At 42.8% G+C, this 20,701-nt stretch overlaps 1 protein-coding gene across 2 annotated transcripts in view; it reads right to left on the bottom strand.

The window, feature by feature from the left end:
• LOC140735269 (uncharacterized protein C16orf52 homolog B) overlaps positions 1-20,701 on the bottom strand; it is a 147,369-nt gene that overhangs the window by 10,128 nt on the left and 116,540 nt on the right. For both annotated transcript variants that reach the window (XM_073060124.1, XM_073060125.1), the window contains exon 2: positions 19,444-19,656. In XM_073060124.1, the coding sequence (XP_072916225.1) occupies positions 19,444-19,656 (213 nt within the window). The remainder of the gene's footprint in view (positions 1-19,443; positions 19,657-20,701) is intronic.

Genomic DNA, 20,701 nt, shown 5'->3' with positions numbered 1-20,701 from the left:
GTCGAAATGACAATAAAAAGTGACTTGATTTCACTTACAACCTTCTGCAGCTTCTTTCAGTTCTGTGCAGTGCCAAATCTCTTCAAACTCCTAATAAAGTATAGCCGTTGTCTTGCCTTATTTGTAACTACATTGATACATTGGGACCAGGTTAGATCCTCAGAGATCTTAACACCCAGGAACTTGAAAGTTCTCACCCTCTCCACTTCTGATCCCTCTGAGGACTGGTACGTGTTCCTTTGTCTTATCCTTCCTGAAGTCCACAATCAGCTCTGTCGTCTTACTGACACTGAGTGCCAGGTTGTTGCTGCGACACCACTCCACTAATTGGCATATCTCACTCCTGTACGCCCTCTCTTCACCACCTGAGATTCTACCAACAATTCTATCATCAGTAAATTTATAGATGGCCTTAGATGCTTGGAGGGCGGAATCCTAATGCTGACCCTGGATGATTGGAGGAAAGATGCCATCCCTGGATGCTTGGAGGGTAGAATCTGAATGCTGAAAACCAGGGCAAATGACTGTTGTCTCTTTGAGAGATAATGGACTGATGGTAGAATGTGGTCCAGAGGGAGATTTGAGGTATCAGAGAGCTGCTGTTTAACCACTGCAAGGTATTGGCCAGTTTGCCAAAACACAGCAGCACGGTCTTGTCAGCAGGTTTGATGATAACTGTGGCAAGTAGAGAGTGCTCTATGCTCAGAAGGGACAGTTTAATGGTAGTGGTTCTTTTCTTTCAGATGCTGATAGAACTGACTGCTCTGCCTTAATACTGCATACATTTTCATATTTCCCAGTTAAAGTTGATAACTTGAAATGTTCAAAATTAGTTTATTAGTCACATGTACATGAATACACAATGAAATGTGTCATTTTGCGTTAACGACCAACATAGTCTGAAGGTGTGCCTGGGGGTCAGCCCACGAGTGTCACTATGCTTCTGGCAGCAACATAGCATGAACATGATTTACTAATCCTAACCCATATGTCTTTGAAATGTGGGAGGAAAGTGGAGCAGCCAGAGAGAACTCACTGTCACAGGAGGCACATACAAACCCCTAACAGAAAGCGGCGGGAATTGAACTACGAATTGAAACGTTGCCCTAATAGGAGCAGGCATAATTTTAAGGTGATTGGAGCGATGTATGGGGGTGGGGGGGCAGTGTCTGACTTCAGTTTGAATGGTGGTTGCGTGGAATGTGCTACTAAGGGTGGTTATAGAGGCAGATTTATTAGGGAGATATAAGAGACTCTCAGATAGGCACATGGATGACAGAAAAATTGAGAGTTATGTAGGTGGGAAGTGTTAATTGATCTTGGAATAGGTTATAGGTTGTGAGCTGAAGGGCCTGTATTGTTCTATGTTCTCTATTTAACTGCTACGCTACCGTGCTCTTATTTCTCCCCAACCTCTGCCTAACATGTCAAGTACTTTCCTCATTTTCCTGTGTTTATTTCCAATTCCAGCGTCTGCTCTATTTTGCTTTTGGATAATAAATACATTTTTTGTTCTGTCCAGTGTTGTATCTGCTTGATCCTGTTTAACTATCCTCCCTCCCCACATACAGAGGAAGTGGAGGCTGTAGCACGCATCGACACAAAGCACCTATTTAGACCAAAGTTAGTTCCAAAGACTGCAGTGGAAACCACAGCCAAGTTAGGCTGAAGGAATCATTGTTACTAAACCCACGTAGATTCTTCTGGGATTTTACAATGAAAATCTTCGATTCTAAATGAAATACGGCAAAGTGCTACAGATGCTGGAAATCTGAAATTTAAAAAAAAGTACTAAAGATACTTAGCAATATCTCCCTGGATGTGAGAGATGGACAGTTTACACTTCTGGCTAATGATCGAGACAATAATTGTTTCAATTATTAACCGCATGAAGGGCCTTTGCTCAAAACATTAACTATTTCTTCCTCTCCATTGGTGCTGCTTGACCTGCTGAGTTACTTATTTTTATTTACTTATTTATTGATACAGCGCAGAACAGGCCCTTCCGGCCCTTTGAGCTGTGCCGCCCAGCAACCCAGCTATTTAACCCTAGCCTAATCACAGGAAAAATTACAATGACCAAACAACATTGCAGTCAGGTTTTGCCAGCAGCTTTTGTTTTAGAAGCTAATCCAGTAAATGCTAATTTACAGAGGGACAAGGAACTGCAAATGCCAGAATCTGGAGCTAAAACCAAACTGCTGGAGGGTCAGGTGCCAGTTGTCTAGTAAATAGATGGTCAATGCTCTCGGATGTGAATCAATCATGTCAGGGGAATGAAGGGCTGCAAATCACAATCACAAGATTCTACTGAGACCCTTCTTCAAGTCCTGCAGAAGTCTAGCATTTTGTGAACAAAGCACTGCATTCACAGAGCCCTCAGCAGCGTTGAGGACACCTCCCATCCATCCCACAATCTCTTTGAGCTCTACCATCAGGCAGAAGGTACCACAATATAAGAACAAGCACTGTAGGCTGGGTAACAGGTTCCTCCCCTAGGCTGAGAGACTCCTGAACACCCTGCCAACACCCAGTACACGTTTATACAGTATATGACAATGGCAGTAGTATTATACTGTTGTATAGTTAACTATATGTTGCATAGGCACTACATCGACACAGTTTTTAATCTGTTAATATTATTCTATATGATATATGTACTGTGTTTTACACCTTGGTCCCAGAGGAATGATGTTTCGTTTAGCTGTATACATGTGTGCAGTTGAATGACAATAAACTTGACCTTGAAACTGGGGTAGAGAAAGGAACGCTGTGAGTGTAATGGGAGACAACCAGTAAAAAGCAGTGAGAGGGAGAGGTGAAGCAGGGATTGGTAGGCGAGAGGTTGTAGGTGATCCCCGCCAAGGCCAAGCTATAAGAGTGGCACCTTGTATTCTGTCGACAACCCAATAACATGAACACGAATTTTCCAAGTGACCCTACACTGCCATGCTTCTTTCCCATGTGCCCCATCCGTAGTTTCATTGCCCCCTCCTACAACTGATTCCACCCGTCCATCATCCTTCACTCATCCACTTCCACTTATCACCTTCCAGAGATATTAGATGCTGCACCCATAGCCTCATTTCTATTTATCATCTACCAGGTCTCTGTCCCTACGTTCACTCCGTGCTCTCCCACCTGCCCTTTTCCCTCTTCATCAATCTGTCACTCACCATCTGGAATTGAATCGTGGAACTGAATTTAGGGACCGAGAGATAATGTTGCAGCTATAAAGGACCCAGGTCAGACCCCGCTTGGAGTACTGTGCTCAGTTCTGCTCGCCTCACTACAGGAAGGATGTGGAAGCCATAGACAGGGTGCAGTGGAGATTTACAAGGATGTTGCCTGGATTGGGGAGCATGCCTTATGAAGACAGGTTGAGTGAACTTGGCCTTTTCTCCTTGGAGCGACGGATGATGAGAGGTGACCTGATAGAGGTGTATAAGATGATGAGAGTCATTGAGTGTGTTGATAGTCAGAGGCTTTTTCCCATGGATGAAATGGTTGCCACAAGAGGACACAGGTTTAAGGTGCTGGGGAGTAGTTACAGAGGAAATGTCGGGGTAAGTTTTTTTACGCAGAGAGTGGTGAGTGCGTGGACTGGGCTGCTGGCAACAGTGGTGGAGGCGGATACGATAGGGTCTTTTAAGAGACTCCTGGATAGGTACATGGAGCTTAGAAAAATAGAGGGCTATGGGTAAGTCTAGCAAAGGGACATGTTCGGCACAACTTTATGGGCTGAAGGGCCTATATTGTGCTGTAGGTTTTCTATGTTTTATCTCCCACCACCCAGGCCATGCTCTGTTCTTGTTACTGTCATCTGGAAGGTGATACAGGAATCTCAGGATCCACACCACCAGGTTCGGGAACAGTTATTACCCCTCAACCATCAGGCTCCAGAACCAGACAGGATAACTTCACTCAGCTTCACTTGAACAGTTCCCACAACCTATGGACTTACTTTCTAGGACTCTTCATCTCATGTTCTCAAGATTTATTGCTGATTTATTTATTATTATTGTTTTGCATTTTGTATTTGCAGTTTTTTTTGCACATTGGGTATATGCCCGTCCTGTTGGTCTTTCATTGATTCAATTGTGTTTCTTTTATTTACCATGTATGCCCGTAAGAAAGCAAATCTTAGGTGAAAATTTATTTACTTTGTACTTCGTACTCCGGACTCCGTCCGCACAACATCACACCCCACCAACCTGGTTCCATCCATCACCTGCCAGTGCATCTCACCCCTCCCTCTCACCTCTTTATGCTGGCTAATCCCCCTTACCCCAAGCTCTCAGACCCTGAAGTGGGGTCTTGACACAAAATTAAAATGTTGACCATCTGTCTGCGTCTACAGCTACTGCCTGACTCTCAGAGTTCCTCCAGTCATTAAAGATTAGCTTTATTTGTCATAAGTATGTTGAAACTTACAGTGAAATGCGTTGTTTGCGACAACGACCAACACAGTTCAAGGATGTGCTGGGAACAGCCTGCGAGTGCCACCATGCTTATGGCACCAAGATGGCATGCCCATAACTTATAACCCTTACTAAAACTGGCCCCTGGAGGAAACACACAGTCACAGGGAGACAGCAGTGGGAGTTGAACCGGGAGTGAAAGGCATCAAGGCTGTGATAGAGATGGCAACCAGTGCAAGGTGAGGCAGCAGCTAACAGTCTGAGTGAAGGACAGAATGCCACAGCTCCAAATCAAAGGTTCAATCCAAGCAGGTAACCAAATAAGAGTCTGAACTCAGGGTGCCAGTTAGTGCTGGTCAAAGGCTGGAACTAGAACTCATGGGTTAAGGATGAAATGTGAAATAATTAAGAGGAAACTGAGGGGGAACATCTTCATTGAGATGGTAGCAGAAGTGTGGATTGAGCTGCCAGAAGCGGTAGATGCGTGTTCGGTTTCAACAGTTAAGAGATGTTTGGATAACTGTATGGATGAAAGGGGTATGATTCATGTGTGGGTCGATGGAAATAGGCAAAATAAAAGTTTGGCACAGGTAGATGGGCCAAAAGGTCTGCTTCTGCACTCTAAGTGGCTTTGTTCCACTTATATTCCAGCTCATCCCATCAGTCTCCTGTTGTCAGATAGGGCAGAAAGAATTAGAGCTTTTAGGGGGAAGAGAGGAAGGCAGAAGAATGGGGGTTGAGAGGGATAATAGTTCAACCATGATTAAATGGGATAGCAGATCTGTGGGCCAAATAACCTAATTCTGCTCCTAGTATATTTTATGGCCTTCAAAATGAGGAAGAGTCATTCATTTATATGGCCCTTCTAATAACCAGAGGGTGTTGCAAGGTGCTGCAGTCATCAGTATGACGAAGAATGAATGGGTGGAGAAGCAGGTTCTGAAAAATGTCTTTTCATCAAAGTTAAAATAGGTTGAAGTCAGCGACTAGGGGGTGGGGTGCCAGTCTTGCTTCTGACACTTGTTTCAAGATCCACTGACAGACCCCACAGCCTAGCAGAGTCCCAGAGCACCTGAAAGGAGCACACAGAATCAGAGTATCACATCTCAAGGCAGCAAGGTCTTGTGATAGTGAGACAAAGCTCCTTTTCATCTATGAGGGCTTACAGCCAGATCCTTTCTGTCATATCGAGTTCTCTCGTGGAACTTGAATTGCACCAGCAAGGGCCTGAATGTGGAAGTAAACAAAAGCACAAAACAAAGCTGAGTTTCAGTTACAGACGATCTGGCCAAACCTTGGAAAGGGGAGGTGCCAAACTTCAAAGGTTTGGAAACAGGTACATCATGTATTCTGCCTCGTCCAATCACCCTCAGCATCACCTCTTAAATATACTCAGCCGAAGATCAGCAACAACCATAATATACATCACTTTTAATATAGGAACACTCCGAAGATGAGTTTTTATTTAGAGATACAGCACAGTAATAGTCCCTTCCAGCCGACCCAATTCAAAATTTGAAAGTTCAAAGTACAGTCAGCCCTCCTTTTTCCGCGGGTTCCTCATGCGCAGATTTAACCAACCGTGGATCGGGAAAACCAGGAAGTTCTCTCTCCAGCACTTGCTGTTTTGAGCATTGTTCGCCTCGCGTCGTGTGTTGTGAACGAGAGGAAGGAGTTTAAGGCTAGTAAGGGATGGCTGGCTGGCTCTGTAAAGAGCTACAGCCTCAAGAACTTAAAGATCACGGGAGAATCGGCATCAGCTGATGCTGAGGTGGCACCAGCGTTCCCAGAAGAGCTACGATGGTTGAGTCTGTACTGAACATGTACAGACATTTTTTTCTTGTCATTATTCCCTAAACTATAGAGTATAACAACTATTTACATAGCATTTACATTGTATTAGGCATTATAGGTAATCTAGAGATGATTTAAAGTATACGGGAGGATTTGCGTAGGTTATATGAAATACCATGCCATTTTATATAAGGGACTTGAGCATCCGTGTTTTTTTGGTATCTGAGGGGGGTCCCGGAACCAATCCCCCGCAGATAAGGAGGGCCGACTGTAAATTTATTTTTGAAATACAGATATGTCACCATAGACCTCCTAGAGATTTATTTTCTTGAAATACACCCATGTGATTGATTAACCTATTAATTGGTATGTCTTTGGAATGTGGGAGGAATCCTTAGAGGCAGAATTTAACCCTGATTGCTAGCGCTAACCACTATGCCACTGCACCACTCAATCTTTAGTAGGTTAACCAAAGGTAGTTGGATACTGGTGGTGATGAACTGCTTTCTTGAACCACCTTGGTGAAGATGATGGTCGTCAATCATGCCCGATGTTGATGATTGTTCTCATGCAGCTCAAGGTTCTAGCTGTTAGGGTGTATTCTGGAGTCAGGGTATACAGCAAAAATAAATTTCAACAGCATGAGTCTTCCTGGAACTGCAGACTGGTGTTGATCTCCTGAAATGTCTGTATATGCATGAATGCAGTGAGAGAGACTATCAGGATTAAAATTCATTTTTGGTGTCTGGAGTGTGGGTGTGAAGATGGAGGTGTTTGAAAATTTATGTAATTCAAAGAAAGCATTATGGATATATTGTAACTACAGAATTTTCTGGCTGTTACCTTTGATCTGTAAGTATATAAAAATGTTATGTAATATTGGATCAGGTAGGCCTCTTCTTCCAAGAGTGTCTCGAGTAGGTTTATTGTGCTGAATAAGGACTTCTATATCACCAGCTTCAGTGTCTCCTGGTGACTTCATTCACAGTCACCATCAAATAAAAAGAGACACTGTGGCTTTCACTTGGACTGCAGCATTACTGACCTGGTCTTCAGTATTCATGAGACTCAGAAAAAGTGCACAGAACAAAATTTAAACTTTCATACTATTTTCATAGATCTAACCAAAGCATTTGACACAGTCAACAGAGAAGCACGGTGGATGCTATTGTCAAAGCCTGGGTGCCGTTACAGATTTGTCAACTTCATTTGTCTCTTTCACAACAAAATGACTGGCCTCGTCTGTTAAACTGAGAAGCTTCAGCGCCATTCAACATTTCAAACGGTGTGAAACAAGAGTGTGTGTTGGCCTGTGCTCTTTAACCTATTCCACACATGCATGCTGAACCATGCAGTCAGAGACCTTGAACAGGGAGTGTATCTGAAGGACAGGCTTGATGGATCACTCCTTCACCTGCGTCATCTGAATGCCCAGTCAAAGATGACTGAGAAGCTCGTTCTTAAATTGCCTGGGGAAGATCAACCCACAGTAAACACAAAAGATTTGGCAGATGCTGGAAATTCAATACACATAATCCTGGAGGAACTCAGCAGGTCAGGCAGCATCTATGGAAAAGATTAAATAGTTGATGTTTTGGGCTTAGACCCTCCTTCAGGACTCTACAATGTTGCTGGGAAGTTCTAGGATTTAGACTAGGTAATGATAGAACGGCAATAAATGGGATAGCTACTTGTAGGTGGGGAAGTTCCCACAACTCTCTACCTTGAGCTTAGTATCAAAGAATCTGGGTCTGAAAAGCACAGTAAGAGTGTGAGGTGAGTAAACAAGACCATAAGACATAGGAGCAGAATTAGGCCATTCTGCCTATCTAGTCTGTTCCACTATACCATAATGGCTGATTTATTATCCCTCTCAACCCCATTCTCCTGACTTTTCCCTGCAACTTTTGATGATCTGACTAATCAATTAACTATCAATTTCCGTGTTAAGTATACCCAATGACTTGTCCTCCAGAGCCGTCTGTGGTAATGAATTCCACAGATTCACCACCCTCTGGCTAAAGAAATTCCTCATCTCTGCTCTAATGGACACCCTTGTATTCTGAGGCTGTGCCTTCTTGCCCTAGACACCCCCACTATATAAGACACATCCTCTATGTATTCATTCTATCTGGGCCTTTTAATGCTTGACAGGTTTCAATGAGCTCTTCGCCCCCAACGCCCCATTCTTCTAAACTTCAGCAGGTCTCCTCTACATCACAGGGTGGGTTTGCACAGACCTCCATAAGGCACCACAGTAGTGTAGGGATTAGTGCAATGCTGTTACAGCTTGGGGTAGTATTCAGAGTTCAGCTCTGGCACCGCCTGTAAGGAGTTTGTATGTCCTCTCAGTTGTCTCCCACATTTCAAAGACGTACTGGTTAATAGGTTAAAAAGATGGGTTGTTGGACGGTATGGTGCGTTGGGCTGGAAGGACTTGTTCCGCACTGTATCGCTAAATAAAAAATTAGGCCACAAGTGCTTCAAAGTGCATGAGCTTCAATTCCCAATCCAAACTTCATTCCTAAGTCTATGTCACCGGCTTCTAACACTGTCCCAACAAAATCTTGAAGAAGACAATCTTATCTTTTCTTGAGACACATTATAACCCATTGAGTTGAAACATCCCCAGGTTAATAAGCCTTCACCACACTCTCTCAGCCAGTACCACCATCACACGTGTTATTTAGTCTCTTGGTCTTCATCTTGTTAGAGACATTCCTTTCATTCTCCACAACCTTACTCTTCATCTTCAACTGAAATCATGTCCGTTTCCTAACTACTCCCAATTCCAACGACAGGTCATTAAACTGAAATGATAACTCTGTTTCCCACTCCACAGATACTGCCTGACTTGGTGAGTATTTGCAGTATTTTGTAATCTCAGATCACATAGCTCTTCAGCTGCCGAAGTACAGATGCTCAATGAAAATGAGCTTTATCCATCTATCCTTCTTTCTGTCTATCTAGAGCAGCAGTACTCAACCTTTTGGCCATGGACCCTTACCATGAACTGAGAAGTCCGTGGACCACAGGTTGGAAACCCCTGATCTAGAGATACTGTGCAGGACAGATCCTTCTGGCCCAACAAGCCACACTGCCCAACAACCCAACTATTTAACCCTAGCCTAACCACAGGACAATCTACAATGATCAATTAACCTAGTAACCAGTACGTCTTTGGACTGTGGGAGGAAACTGGAGCACCCAGCAGTCATGGGGAGAATGTACAAACTCCTTACAGACAGTGCTGGAATTGTACTCCAAACTCCAATGCTCTGAGGTGTAATAGCATCACACCAACTACTAAACTACCATGGTACCTCATCACAAATACATCACAACACGTGGTGAAATGTGTTATTTGCATCAAATCAAGTGAGTGAAGATTGTACTGGGCAGCCTGCAAATGTCACCACACCTACAGCACCACCACAATGTGCCAGCTACTTACTTACACAAATCCATATGTCTTTGGAATGCGAGAGGAAACTGGAGTTCCTCAAGGGAACATACGCGGTTATGAAGAAAATCTACAAGCCCCTTCCAGGCAGTGGCAGGAACTGAAAGCCGGTCAGTGATCAATGGTGTTGTTAAAGCAATGTGCTAACAACAATGCTACTTTGTTGCCCCAGATACTGCCTGGCTGTAGCTCACTTACCCATTCCACCTTAAATCTCACAAGGAAATGTACATTTTTCTCACCCATATTCCTCTTTTCACTGCCTCAATCAGGAAGGAAGTACAGGAGCCACTAGATTCAGGAACAGTTACGATCAGTCAAACAATAGGACCCTGTACCAGAGGTGATAACTTCACTCACCTCAACACCGAACTGTTCCCACAACCTATGGACTCACTTTCAAGGACTCTGTATCTCGTGTTCCCAATATTAATTGCTTATTGAATTATTATTATTTTGCTTGTATTTTTTGTTGTTTCTTTTTATCAACTGTGAATACCCACATGAAACTGAATGTCAGGATTGTACATGGAGATATACAATGTACTTAAATAATAAATTTACTGAACCGCCCCATTCCCAAAGGAACCTAGGACAAGCACGAATACAGAGGATGTTAAAGGTATGGGCTACCGAACAGTGCGGAACTACTAAGGACCTTTAGAATTGCTCATGAGGAACTAAGTGAGAAAAGGCCATAGAATTTGGAGAGATTACAGTTAAACAGACAGAAAACTGGCATCAGTGTTGGAAACGTAACGCAATCGCAAATGAACATTATTCAAGTCAGCGAGGGCTCCAATTGACTCAACCTTCAATATCCAATATTCAGCCGGCAAGTGAATGGGATGAATTCTCACAGGAGGATTTGTTTACATGGATCACCTGGTTTGAAATATAAATACATAACAGGAGACTCAACGAGGAACTGAATTACCTTGCAGTGTAATGATACCACAAATGCTTGCTCTTAGGCTAGTAAGAGGTAGCTCATAGTGGTCTGCACTCAGAGAACACCGACTACCCTTTTTCTACCCTTATCTAAAAATGTTAAAGATTAGCTTCATTTGTCACAATTACATTGAAACAGAGTGAAATGAGCTGTTTGCATCAAATGAGTGAGGATTGTGTTGGGTACAGCTGGCAAGTGTCGCCAAGCTTTCAACGCCAACATAACGTACCAAAATTCACTAACCCCAACCTATGCGTCTTCAGAACATGGGAGGAAACTGGAGCACTGAGTGGAAACCCACACGGTCATGAGGAGAACATAAAACTCCATACAGACAGCGACATTATGCTAACTGCTACACTATTGTGCTGTCGCCATATGAATCAGCAATGCCATCAAACCCCATAATTCCATAAATTTCTTTGATATTATGGAAATATCTTCCATCTGCCTCTCACCTACTTTGACATTCTGTTAGTATTAACCACCAATGCTGTAAGGCCCGATATGGGAGTTTCAACTGCTCAAGTTTGATGAAGTTGGGAGGGTTAGGGGTGGGATTTCATTACCCCCCTTACAAAACTCACAGCTTAAACTTAGTCTGTAGAACTATTAAACAACGTTCATTGTCCGAATTCCAGCAGGCTGATAGTTCCTAGCCTTGGGGGCTCACGGGCCTGCCTTCACTTCTTGCAGCCAAACTTCTGCTGAAACGTTGAAGTAACTAAACACGGGATGTAATAACAAGAGAGGAAGTGAAGAGACTGGGATAAACTGAGGAAGTGAGTGCAAAGGAGGGACATTGACCTTTTGTTCTGCCTCTTGTTTTCCAGCTGAGCTTGGTTAGCAGAAGTGGTTCCAAATGCAGTGCCTGGACTGTACCAGGACAGTACTGGGAAAGGTTATTTGACGTGTTGTGAACAGCATTTGGAATGAGTGATGACAAGACCTCATAAATACAAAGGTTATCTTGCTATCTCTTTAAAAAAATAAATGCAGAGTAGTATTAAGTAGTAACAATGTGAGCATGATTAAGGATTTATCATTTCAGACAATCTGAAAATACTTAAATAGACAATAGGTGCAGGAGTAGGCCATTTGGCCCCTTGAGCCAGCACTGCCATTCAATGTGATCATGGCTGATCATCCACAATCAGTACCCTGTTCCTGCCTTCTCCCCATATCCCTTGACTCCGCTATCTTTAAGAGCTCTATCTAACTCTTTCTTGAAAGCATCCAGAGAATTGGCCTCCACTGCCTTCTGAGGCAGAGCATTCCATAGATCCAAAACTCTCTGAGTGAAAAAGTTTTTCCTGAACTCCGTTCTAAATGGCCTACCCCTTATTCTTAAACTGTGGCCTCTGGTTCTGGACTCCCCCAACATCGGGAACATGTTTCCTGCCTCTAGCATGTCCAATCCCTTAATAACCTTATATGTTTCAATCAGATCCCCTCTCATCCTTTTAAATTCCACTCCAATACTTCTCCAAGTAATGAGGTTCTGGAAAAAGAGTTTGTAATACAGCGTGGCAGAATTTAGTGGAAATCAAATAAACAAGACTCAAAATTCAGATTTATCTATCACATGCATATTGAACATACTGTGAAATGCAACGTTTGTGTCAATTTATTTCTTTATTGAGATACAATGCAAATAGGCCCTTTGAGCCGTGTGGCCCAGCAATCTCCTGATTTAATCCAAGCCTAAGCATGGGACAATTTGCAATGACCAATTAACCTACCAACTAGTATGCCTTCGGGATGTGGGAGGAAATTGGAGCACCCGGAAGAAACCCACATGATCATGGGGAGAACGTACAAACTCCTTACAGACAGCGGCGGAACAACCTACACACCCGAGGACGTGTTGCCACACATTCTAGCACCAGCATAGCATGTCCACAATGTTTAGCAGAACAACACAGAACATAACCATAAGACCACAAGAGATAGGAGCAGAAGTAGGCCATTCAGCCCACTGAGTCTGCTCCGCCATTCAATCATGGATTGATCCAATTCTTCCAGTCATCCCCACTCCCCTGCCTTCACTCCATACCCTTTGATGCCCTGGCTAATCAAGAACCTATCTATCTCTGCCTTAAACACACCCAATGACTTGGCCTCCACAGCCACTTATGGCAACAAATTCCACAGATTTACCACCCTCTGACTAAAGTAATTTCTCTGCATCTCTGTTCTAAATGGACGTCCTTCAATCCTGAAGTCGTGCCCTCTTGTCCTAGACTCCTCTACCATGGGAAATGACTTTACCATATCTAATCTGTTCAGGCCTTTTAACGATTGGAATGTTTCTATGAGATCCCCACCTCATTCTCCTGAACTCCAGAGAATAAAGCCTGAGAGCTGCCAGATGTTACTCATACGGTAAGCCTTTCATGCCTGAAATCACTCTCGTAAATCTTCTCTGAACTCTCTCCAATGTCAGTATATCCTTTCTAAAATATGGAGCCCAAAACTGCACACAGTACTCCAAGTGTGGTCTCATGAATGCCATATAGAGCCTCAACATCATATCCCTGTTCTTATATTCCATAACTCCAGAAATGAATGCCAACATTGCATTGGCCTTCTTCATCACCGACTCAACCTGGAGGTTAACCTTTAGGGTATCCTGCACAAGTACTCCCAAGTCCCTTTGCATCTCTGCATTTTGAATTTTCTCCCCATCTAAATAATAGTCTGCCTGTTTCTTTCTTCCACCAAAGTGCATGACCATACGCTTTTCAACATTGTGTTTCATTTGCTACTTCTTTGCCCATTCCCCTAAACAATCCAAGTCTCTCTGCAGGCTCTCTGTTTTCTCAACACTACCTGCTCTTCCACCTATCTTTGTATCATTGGCAAATTTAGCCACAAATCCATTAACCCCCATAGTCCAAACCATTGACATACATCGTAAAAAGCAGCGGTCCCAACACTAACCCCTGTGGAATTCCACTGGTAACCAGCAGCCAGAATAGGATTCCTTTATTCCCACTCTCTGTTTTCTGCTGACCAGCCAATGCTCCACCCATGCTAGTAACTCCCCTGTAATTCCATGGGCTCTTACCTTGCTAAGCAGCCTCACATGCAGCACCTTGTTAAAGGCCTTCTGAAAATCCAAGTACACCACATTTACTGCATCTCCTTTGTCTACCTTGCCTGTAATTTCCTCAAAAAATTGCAGTAGGTTAGTCAGGCAGGATTTTCTTTTTAGGAAACCATGCTGGCTTTGGCCTATCTTGCCAAGTGCCTCCAGGTATTCTGTAATCTCATCCCTAACAGTCGATTCCAACAACTTCCCAACCACTGATGTCAGGCTAACAGGTCTATAGATTCCTTTCTGCTGTCTCCCATCTTTCTTAAACAGCAGAGTAACACTTGCAATTTTCCAGTCCTCCGGTACAATGCCAGAATCTATCGATTCTTGAAAGATCATTGTTAATTCCTCTGCAATCTCTCCAGCTACTTCCTTCAGAACCCGAGGGTGCATTCATCAGGTCCAGGAGATTTATCCACCCTCAGACCATTAAGCTTCCTGAGCAAATTCTCAGTTGTAATTTTCACTGCACAGATTTCACTTCCCTGACATTCTTGGAACACATTGGACATTGGAATTTAGTTTCTCTTTCTCAGATTTCAAAGTGAACTTGATCATATTGTGATCACTGTTCCCAAGGGCTCCTTAACTTTAAGCTCTCTTATCAGCTCCAGATCATTGCACAACACCCAATCCAGCACAGCGAATCCCCTAGTGGGCTCAACAACAAGCAGCTCTAAAGAGCCATAACATGCGACAAATCAACAGCAAAGCCTCGTTCCTCCCTCCCACCCACACACACACATGCAGTCTTCCAACCTAAGGACAGGACATCTTAGGCCTCCAGCAGACTCGGATTTGCAGACATTGGACCTTTGACTTCTCCAGCAGACTTGCAGAGAACAGGGGCTCAAGATAATTGTTCTAACTGCTCGGCTTTTTAAAAAATATGGCAAGTGGATCAGGACAAAGTCAATAAAATTTTAACAAAGCAATTAAGACGTCAAGAATGAACAACTAGTCAGTTTTGCAACACTGTTATGTCTAAATTAAATCCAAAAAGTAAATACTGTCAGACATATATCTGCCCATTATATTGTGGATATCACCAACATATTGATGGGAATTACTAATGCGGCACTGCAGTAGCTACATCTCATTAGCAGTTTGAGGAGATTTGATATGTCACCAAAGACTAGCAAATTTCTACAGATGTACCATGGAGAACATTCTGACTGGTTGCATCATAAACTGGTATGGAGGGATCATTGCATAGGATCAGAAAAAGCTGTTGAGGGTTGTAAGTTCAGCCAGCTCCATCATGGGCACTAACCTCCCCACATCTAAAACATCTTCAAAAGGCGATGCTTCAAAAATGCAGCATCTGTTATTAAGGACTCCCATCACCCAAGGTATGCCTCCTCAGTGCTATCATCAAGGAGGTGGTACAGAAGCCTGAAAACAGATACACAGCACTTCAGAAACAGCTTCTTCCCTTCCACTATAAGATTTCTGGATGGACAACAAACTCATGTATATTACCTCTGTATTTCCCCCTCTCTTTTTGCACTAGTTAATTTAATTTTTATATTCAGCAGATTCTGGATAATTGGGCCACAGGTTAATCAGGGCAGCTACTTATTTGGGACCCTATATCACTCAATTGAGACAGGAAGATGTTAGACAATATAGGAGCTGAATCTGGCCATTTTGGCCCATTGAGTCTGCTGCGCCATTTCATCATGGCTGATCCAACTTTCCTCTCAGCTCCAATTTCCTGCCTTCTCCCCATTTTACTTCATGCCCTGACCAATCAACAATCTATCAACCTCTGCCTTAAATATACAACAGACTTGGCCTCCACAGCAGCCTGTGGCAAAAAAAAAATCCAGATTCACCAATCTCTGGCTAAATAAATTAGACCATAAGACCCTAAGGTATAGGAGCAGTAGAAGGCCATTTGGCCCATTCCTCCTCATTTCCATTCTAAAAAGAATTCCTTCTATTCTCAGGCTGTGTCCTCTGGTCTGAGACTCTCCCACCACAGGACATATCCTCTCTCCATCCACTCTATAAAGGCTTTCACCATTCAATAGGTTCCAATGAGGTCACGTCTCATTCTTCTAAATTCCAGTGAATACAGGCCCAGAGCAATCAAACGTTCTTCATATGGTAAGCCATTCAATGCTGGAATCATTTTCGTGACTCTCCTTTGAACCCCCTCCAGTTTCAGCACATCCTTTCTAAGGGGCCCAAACCTGCTCACAATACTCCAAGTGAGGGCTCACCAGTGCTTTATAAAGTTTCAATATTTCATCCTTGCATTTATATTCTAGTCCTCTTGAAATGAATGCTAACATTGAATTTGCCTTCCTCACCAAAGACTCAACCTGCAAATTAATCTTTAAGGAATCCTGCACAAGGCCTCCCAAGTCCCTTTGCACCTCAGTTTTTTTGTACTTTCTCTCCATTTAGAAAATAGTCAACTCTTTCATTTCTTCTACCAAAGTGCATGATCATACACTTCCCGAAACTGTATTCCTTCTGCCATTTCTTTGCCCATTCTCCTCATCTAAGTCCTTCTGTAATGTCTCTACTTTCTCAAAACTACCTGCCCCTCCACCTATCTGCAAACTTTGCAACAAAGCCATCAATTCCATGATCTCAATCACTGATATATAATGTTAGAAGAATCAATCCCAACACAGACCCACAGAGCTTGTTAAGCAGCCTCATGTTTGGCATTTTGTCAAAGGCCTTCTGAAAATCCAAGTACACAACATCAACCAATTCTCCTTTGTCTATCTTGATTGCTATTTCTTTAAAGATTTCTAACAGATTTGTCAGGCAAGATTTTCCCTAGGAAACCATGCCTAGTTTATCATGTGCCTCCAAGTACCTGAGACCTCATCCTTAATTATCAATGCCAACATCTTTCCAACCTCTGAGGTCAGACTAACTGATCTATGGTTTCCTTTCTTCTGTCTCTCTCCCTTCTTGAAGAGTGGAGTGACATTTGCATTCTTCCAATCTTTCATTCCAGAATCTCGTGATTCTTGAAAGAGAATTATTAATACTGCCACGATCTCGTCAGCTATCTCTTTTAGAACTCTGGGGTATACACCATCTGGCTCAGATGACTGATCGACCTTCAGAGCTTTTGGTTTCTCAAGAAGCTTCTCTCTGGTTATGGTAACTTTTCTGACCCCTGGCACCTAGAACTTCCACCATACTGCTAGTGTCTTCCAAAGTGAAGACTGATGCAAATACTTATTCAGTTTGTCTGCTATTTCATTGCCCCCCATTACTACCTCCCCAGCATGTTGCCAGACAGTTTCTAACTAGCATCAGTTGCATGTACTTGTGTGCCCATTAGACACTACACCATATATACTTAGAGCAAGCAGTTTTTTAATAGTGCAGTTGGATGTTTCCAGTAAGATGCTCAGTTGCAGTGGCTTCTGTGGGACTAAAAGTGTTATTATCTTTTTTATATGTCTTTTCTACTATCTCAAGACTCTGCTGGACATTAAGAAATTAAAGTACTACAGGGGTACCCTGTCAGCGAGTTGCTCATTGGTGGAGAAACTTAAGGAGCTGGACTTGGTGCAGACCATGCAGCTGCCTGCATCAGAGAGGTGTTGGAGGAGTCAGTGTGCAGTCTAACAGCGAGTGATGTTTTAGTTGCTTTCCTTGTGATCACAAGACCCTGTTAGATACAGTTAATGTGGAATGCTGCAAGTCCGATTTATTGGCAGATGGTGAAGGAGCTGCATAGCCTCAGTCGAAGGAAGGACTAGGCCTCAAGGCCGTGGCATTGCCTGTTTACAGCTGCCCAGGTGAGAGGCATTGGAGTCGCTGTGCTCCATTGGGGTGGGGGCGGTGTGGCATGGCATCTAAGCTGGAGTCAGTGCATTCACTTGGCAAAAGACAAGCTATTATTGTGTTTGATGCAGATTACTGCAACGTTCATGGACTCAGGGTCGGGCTATATTTTTTGTGAGACTATTTTATTGATACCTTATATGTGCTATATGTGTCTTGTGTTGTCTATGACTGTTGATACCGTGTTTCGTACTTTGGTCCTGGAGTTCGGCTGTCTTTACGTTTGGTTGAATGACAATTAAAACTTGAAACTTAAATGTGTACCTATTTTTAAAAAACAGATTTTTGTCCCTGATAGTGGTGAGAAATAAGCAACAAGACAATCCAGAATTGTTTTGCTCACTGCAGTTTCAAGCAGTCAGGTTGGAGTTGCAAGAAATGGCCAGGATTGAAAATAAAATTATTTCATTGCTTCAGCAAGTTAGGAACTACAGAGAATTTGAAAGTATAGACAATCAGTTTGAATGCTACAATGAAAAAATAGATTTGGAGGATAAAACTGTATAAAGGCAGTCCATTATCTGCACAAGGAGTCTACCCTGATTCTGTTCATTTGCAGTCAATCAAAAGAACACAGCTGTGTACATACACTGGATGGATTCCTCAGTCAAAAACCACTGGGGACTAATACAGTTTTATAGTACTGAAGTAGCATTGGTAGTGTTCTAGTTTGATCTGTATTTCACTTAAGTACAAAATTTGGTTCTCAGTTGAACTGTTATTTATCTTTTTTACACCTTTTTAAAATTTTTCATGAAAATTTGGTTAATTGGGACAGCCATTTAATTGGGCCAAAATGAACTGTCCCAATGAACTGGAATTCACAGTACATGTATATTTCTTATTGTAATTTATAGTGTTTCTTATTACATATTACAATGTACCCACTGCCATCAAACAACAAATGTCACCATATATGCCAGTGATGTTAAACTGAATTCTGATCCTTAGATGAAATAAGGACATCACAGCAGGCTTGGTGGTGGTGTTAAGAAAACACTGCAGAATCAAGCTGATGTGCTGTGCACTGTAAAATTATACTGTAGCTCTCCAAAGTAATAATTTAGTCAAAGATGGTCTTGCCAGGCCAAGATCAGCAATTTCTAAATGACAACCCAAATTGAAGATTAAAATACAGGCTTGTATTATAATTTGTACACAGAAAATGTAGTTAAAACATTAAACATGCAGCTCAACAAATTAATATTTGCTTGTAGATAAAAGAAAGACAGGATAGCTACTTATATCAATGTTTTGTCAGGCATTTCTGGGCCACCTCACAGCTCCCAAATAACATGATAATCAGTTTAGTTTGGCTGCAAGTCAGCATTCAGAGCCAGCCAGATTAAAAAGATTAAGGTGTCAAGGCCAAGGGCAAAAGACAAACCAATATTCAGTTCACTGCTCCGTGAGGCTTTACTCGCTCCAGCACTGAACTGACTTTGCAACTGTGGCCTGCAGCCACCTGTGGCTGCCGATCAACTTTTGGGGACTCAGCAGGACACATCCTGTGTATTATATGTATACTTTTAAAAAACTGTTTGCATGATTTATTCTTTTTTTTTGCATATTGGATGTTTGACAGTATTTGTCGCATGGGTTTTTTTGTGGATTTAAGGTGATTGAAGGAAAGTATGGGGGAATGTCAGAGGTAGTTTTTTGTAAAACCACAGAGTGGTGGGTGCATGGAATGCACTGCTGGAGCAGTGGCAGAAGCAGATACATTAGGGACATTTAAGAGACTCTTAGATAAGCACATGGATGATAGAAAACTGGAGGGTTATGTGGGAGGGAATGGTTAGATTATGCTTAGAGTAGGTTAAAGGGTTTTCACAACATTCTGGGCTGAAGGGCTTATAGTGTTCCATGCTCTATGAAATTAACTTACTTCCAGCAAAGGCTATCCAACGGGCATATTTGGTGGTTTCTCTTCTCCAGTGCGATGCCACCAGCAAACCACACGTTACCGTTAATGAAATGATACCCATGATGATGAAAAAGAGTGTTGTGACCCATTCGGGTGGAAGACGAGGAGGGACACATGTTCGGTCACGGCCATGGATCGTTTGACACTGGCGAACAAGGCCAACTGTCAGTGCACCTGCAGGAGCAGAACAGACAAAGCAAATTATCCTTCAGTTTTATACAGCATGCAGCACTCAACACTGTGCACTTACAGAGAGAAACACACAAATCCTCTGGAGGCCCCTAACCAAGTTAGAGGCGACATGGTAGTGTTGCAGTTAGCACATTATTACAGCACCATCAACGCAGGTTCAATTCCACTGCTGTCCATTAGCATTTTGTACGTTCTCACTGTGTCCGTGCCAGTTTTCTCTGGATGCTCCAGCTTCCTCCCACAACTCAAAGGTGTATGGGGTTAGTAGGTTAACCAGTCACATGGGTGTAATTGGGTGGCCCAGACCTGTTGGGCCAGAAGGGCCTGTTACCGTACTGTATCACCACCTAACCTGGATGGAGGGATAGATAAATAACTAAGTTACTGATAGCTTGTCACCTGACAAATGGAAGCATTTTATTACGATCATGAGTACTGAGATACAGTGAAAGCCACCCGTACTTACAATTTCAAAACACAAATACAAAGGAAATCAATAATAGAATGTAAAATCTAGTGCTACAGTTACAGAGAAAGTGCAGAGCAGGCAAACAATAAGCTGTAAAGCAAAGAGGAGGTAGATTGTAAGGTCACGCTAAGCTAGTGTAGTGTTTGGAGAAAATAACAGCTGTTTCAATCATTACAGTACTGGTCCTCACCAGCTTAAAAAGCTCCAATTTATGCACAGCCTGTACTATGAACAGGTGTTTCCAAGACCAGAGGGACGGGGTTGTGGCTCTTGTGGGGCTTCACACATCATCTGTCACCTGGGGTCTCACTACCAACCTGTGAACAGTTCGGGTTCAAAAGTATTTCAGTGGGTCAAAGGCATGTTTTTTCTTCCAGAGTCTCTCTACTTGTTGTGGGCAAGAAAACCACCATTGGGAGAGACGAGCAAATTTCTATAGATGCACCGTGAAGTGCTTTCTAACTCCATCACATCTGGTATGGTTAGGATACAGCACAGGATTGGAAAAAGCTGCAGAGGGTTGTAAACACAGCCACCTCCATCATGGGCACCAGCCTC

This window comes from Hemitrygon akajei, chromosome 11 (genome assembly GCF_048418815.1).
Source record: "Hemitrygon akajei chromosome 11, sHemAka1.3, whole genome shotgun sequence".
NCBI classification, from domain to species: Eukaryota; Metazoa; Chordata; class Chondrichthyes; order Myliobatiformes; family Dasyatidae; genus Hemitrygon; species Hemitrygon akajei.
The sequence above is the reverse complement of the archived record's forward strand: the minus strand, read 5'-3'. Positions and strand labels throughout refer to the sequence as shown.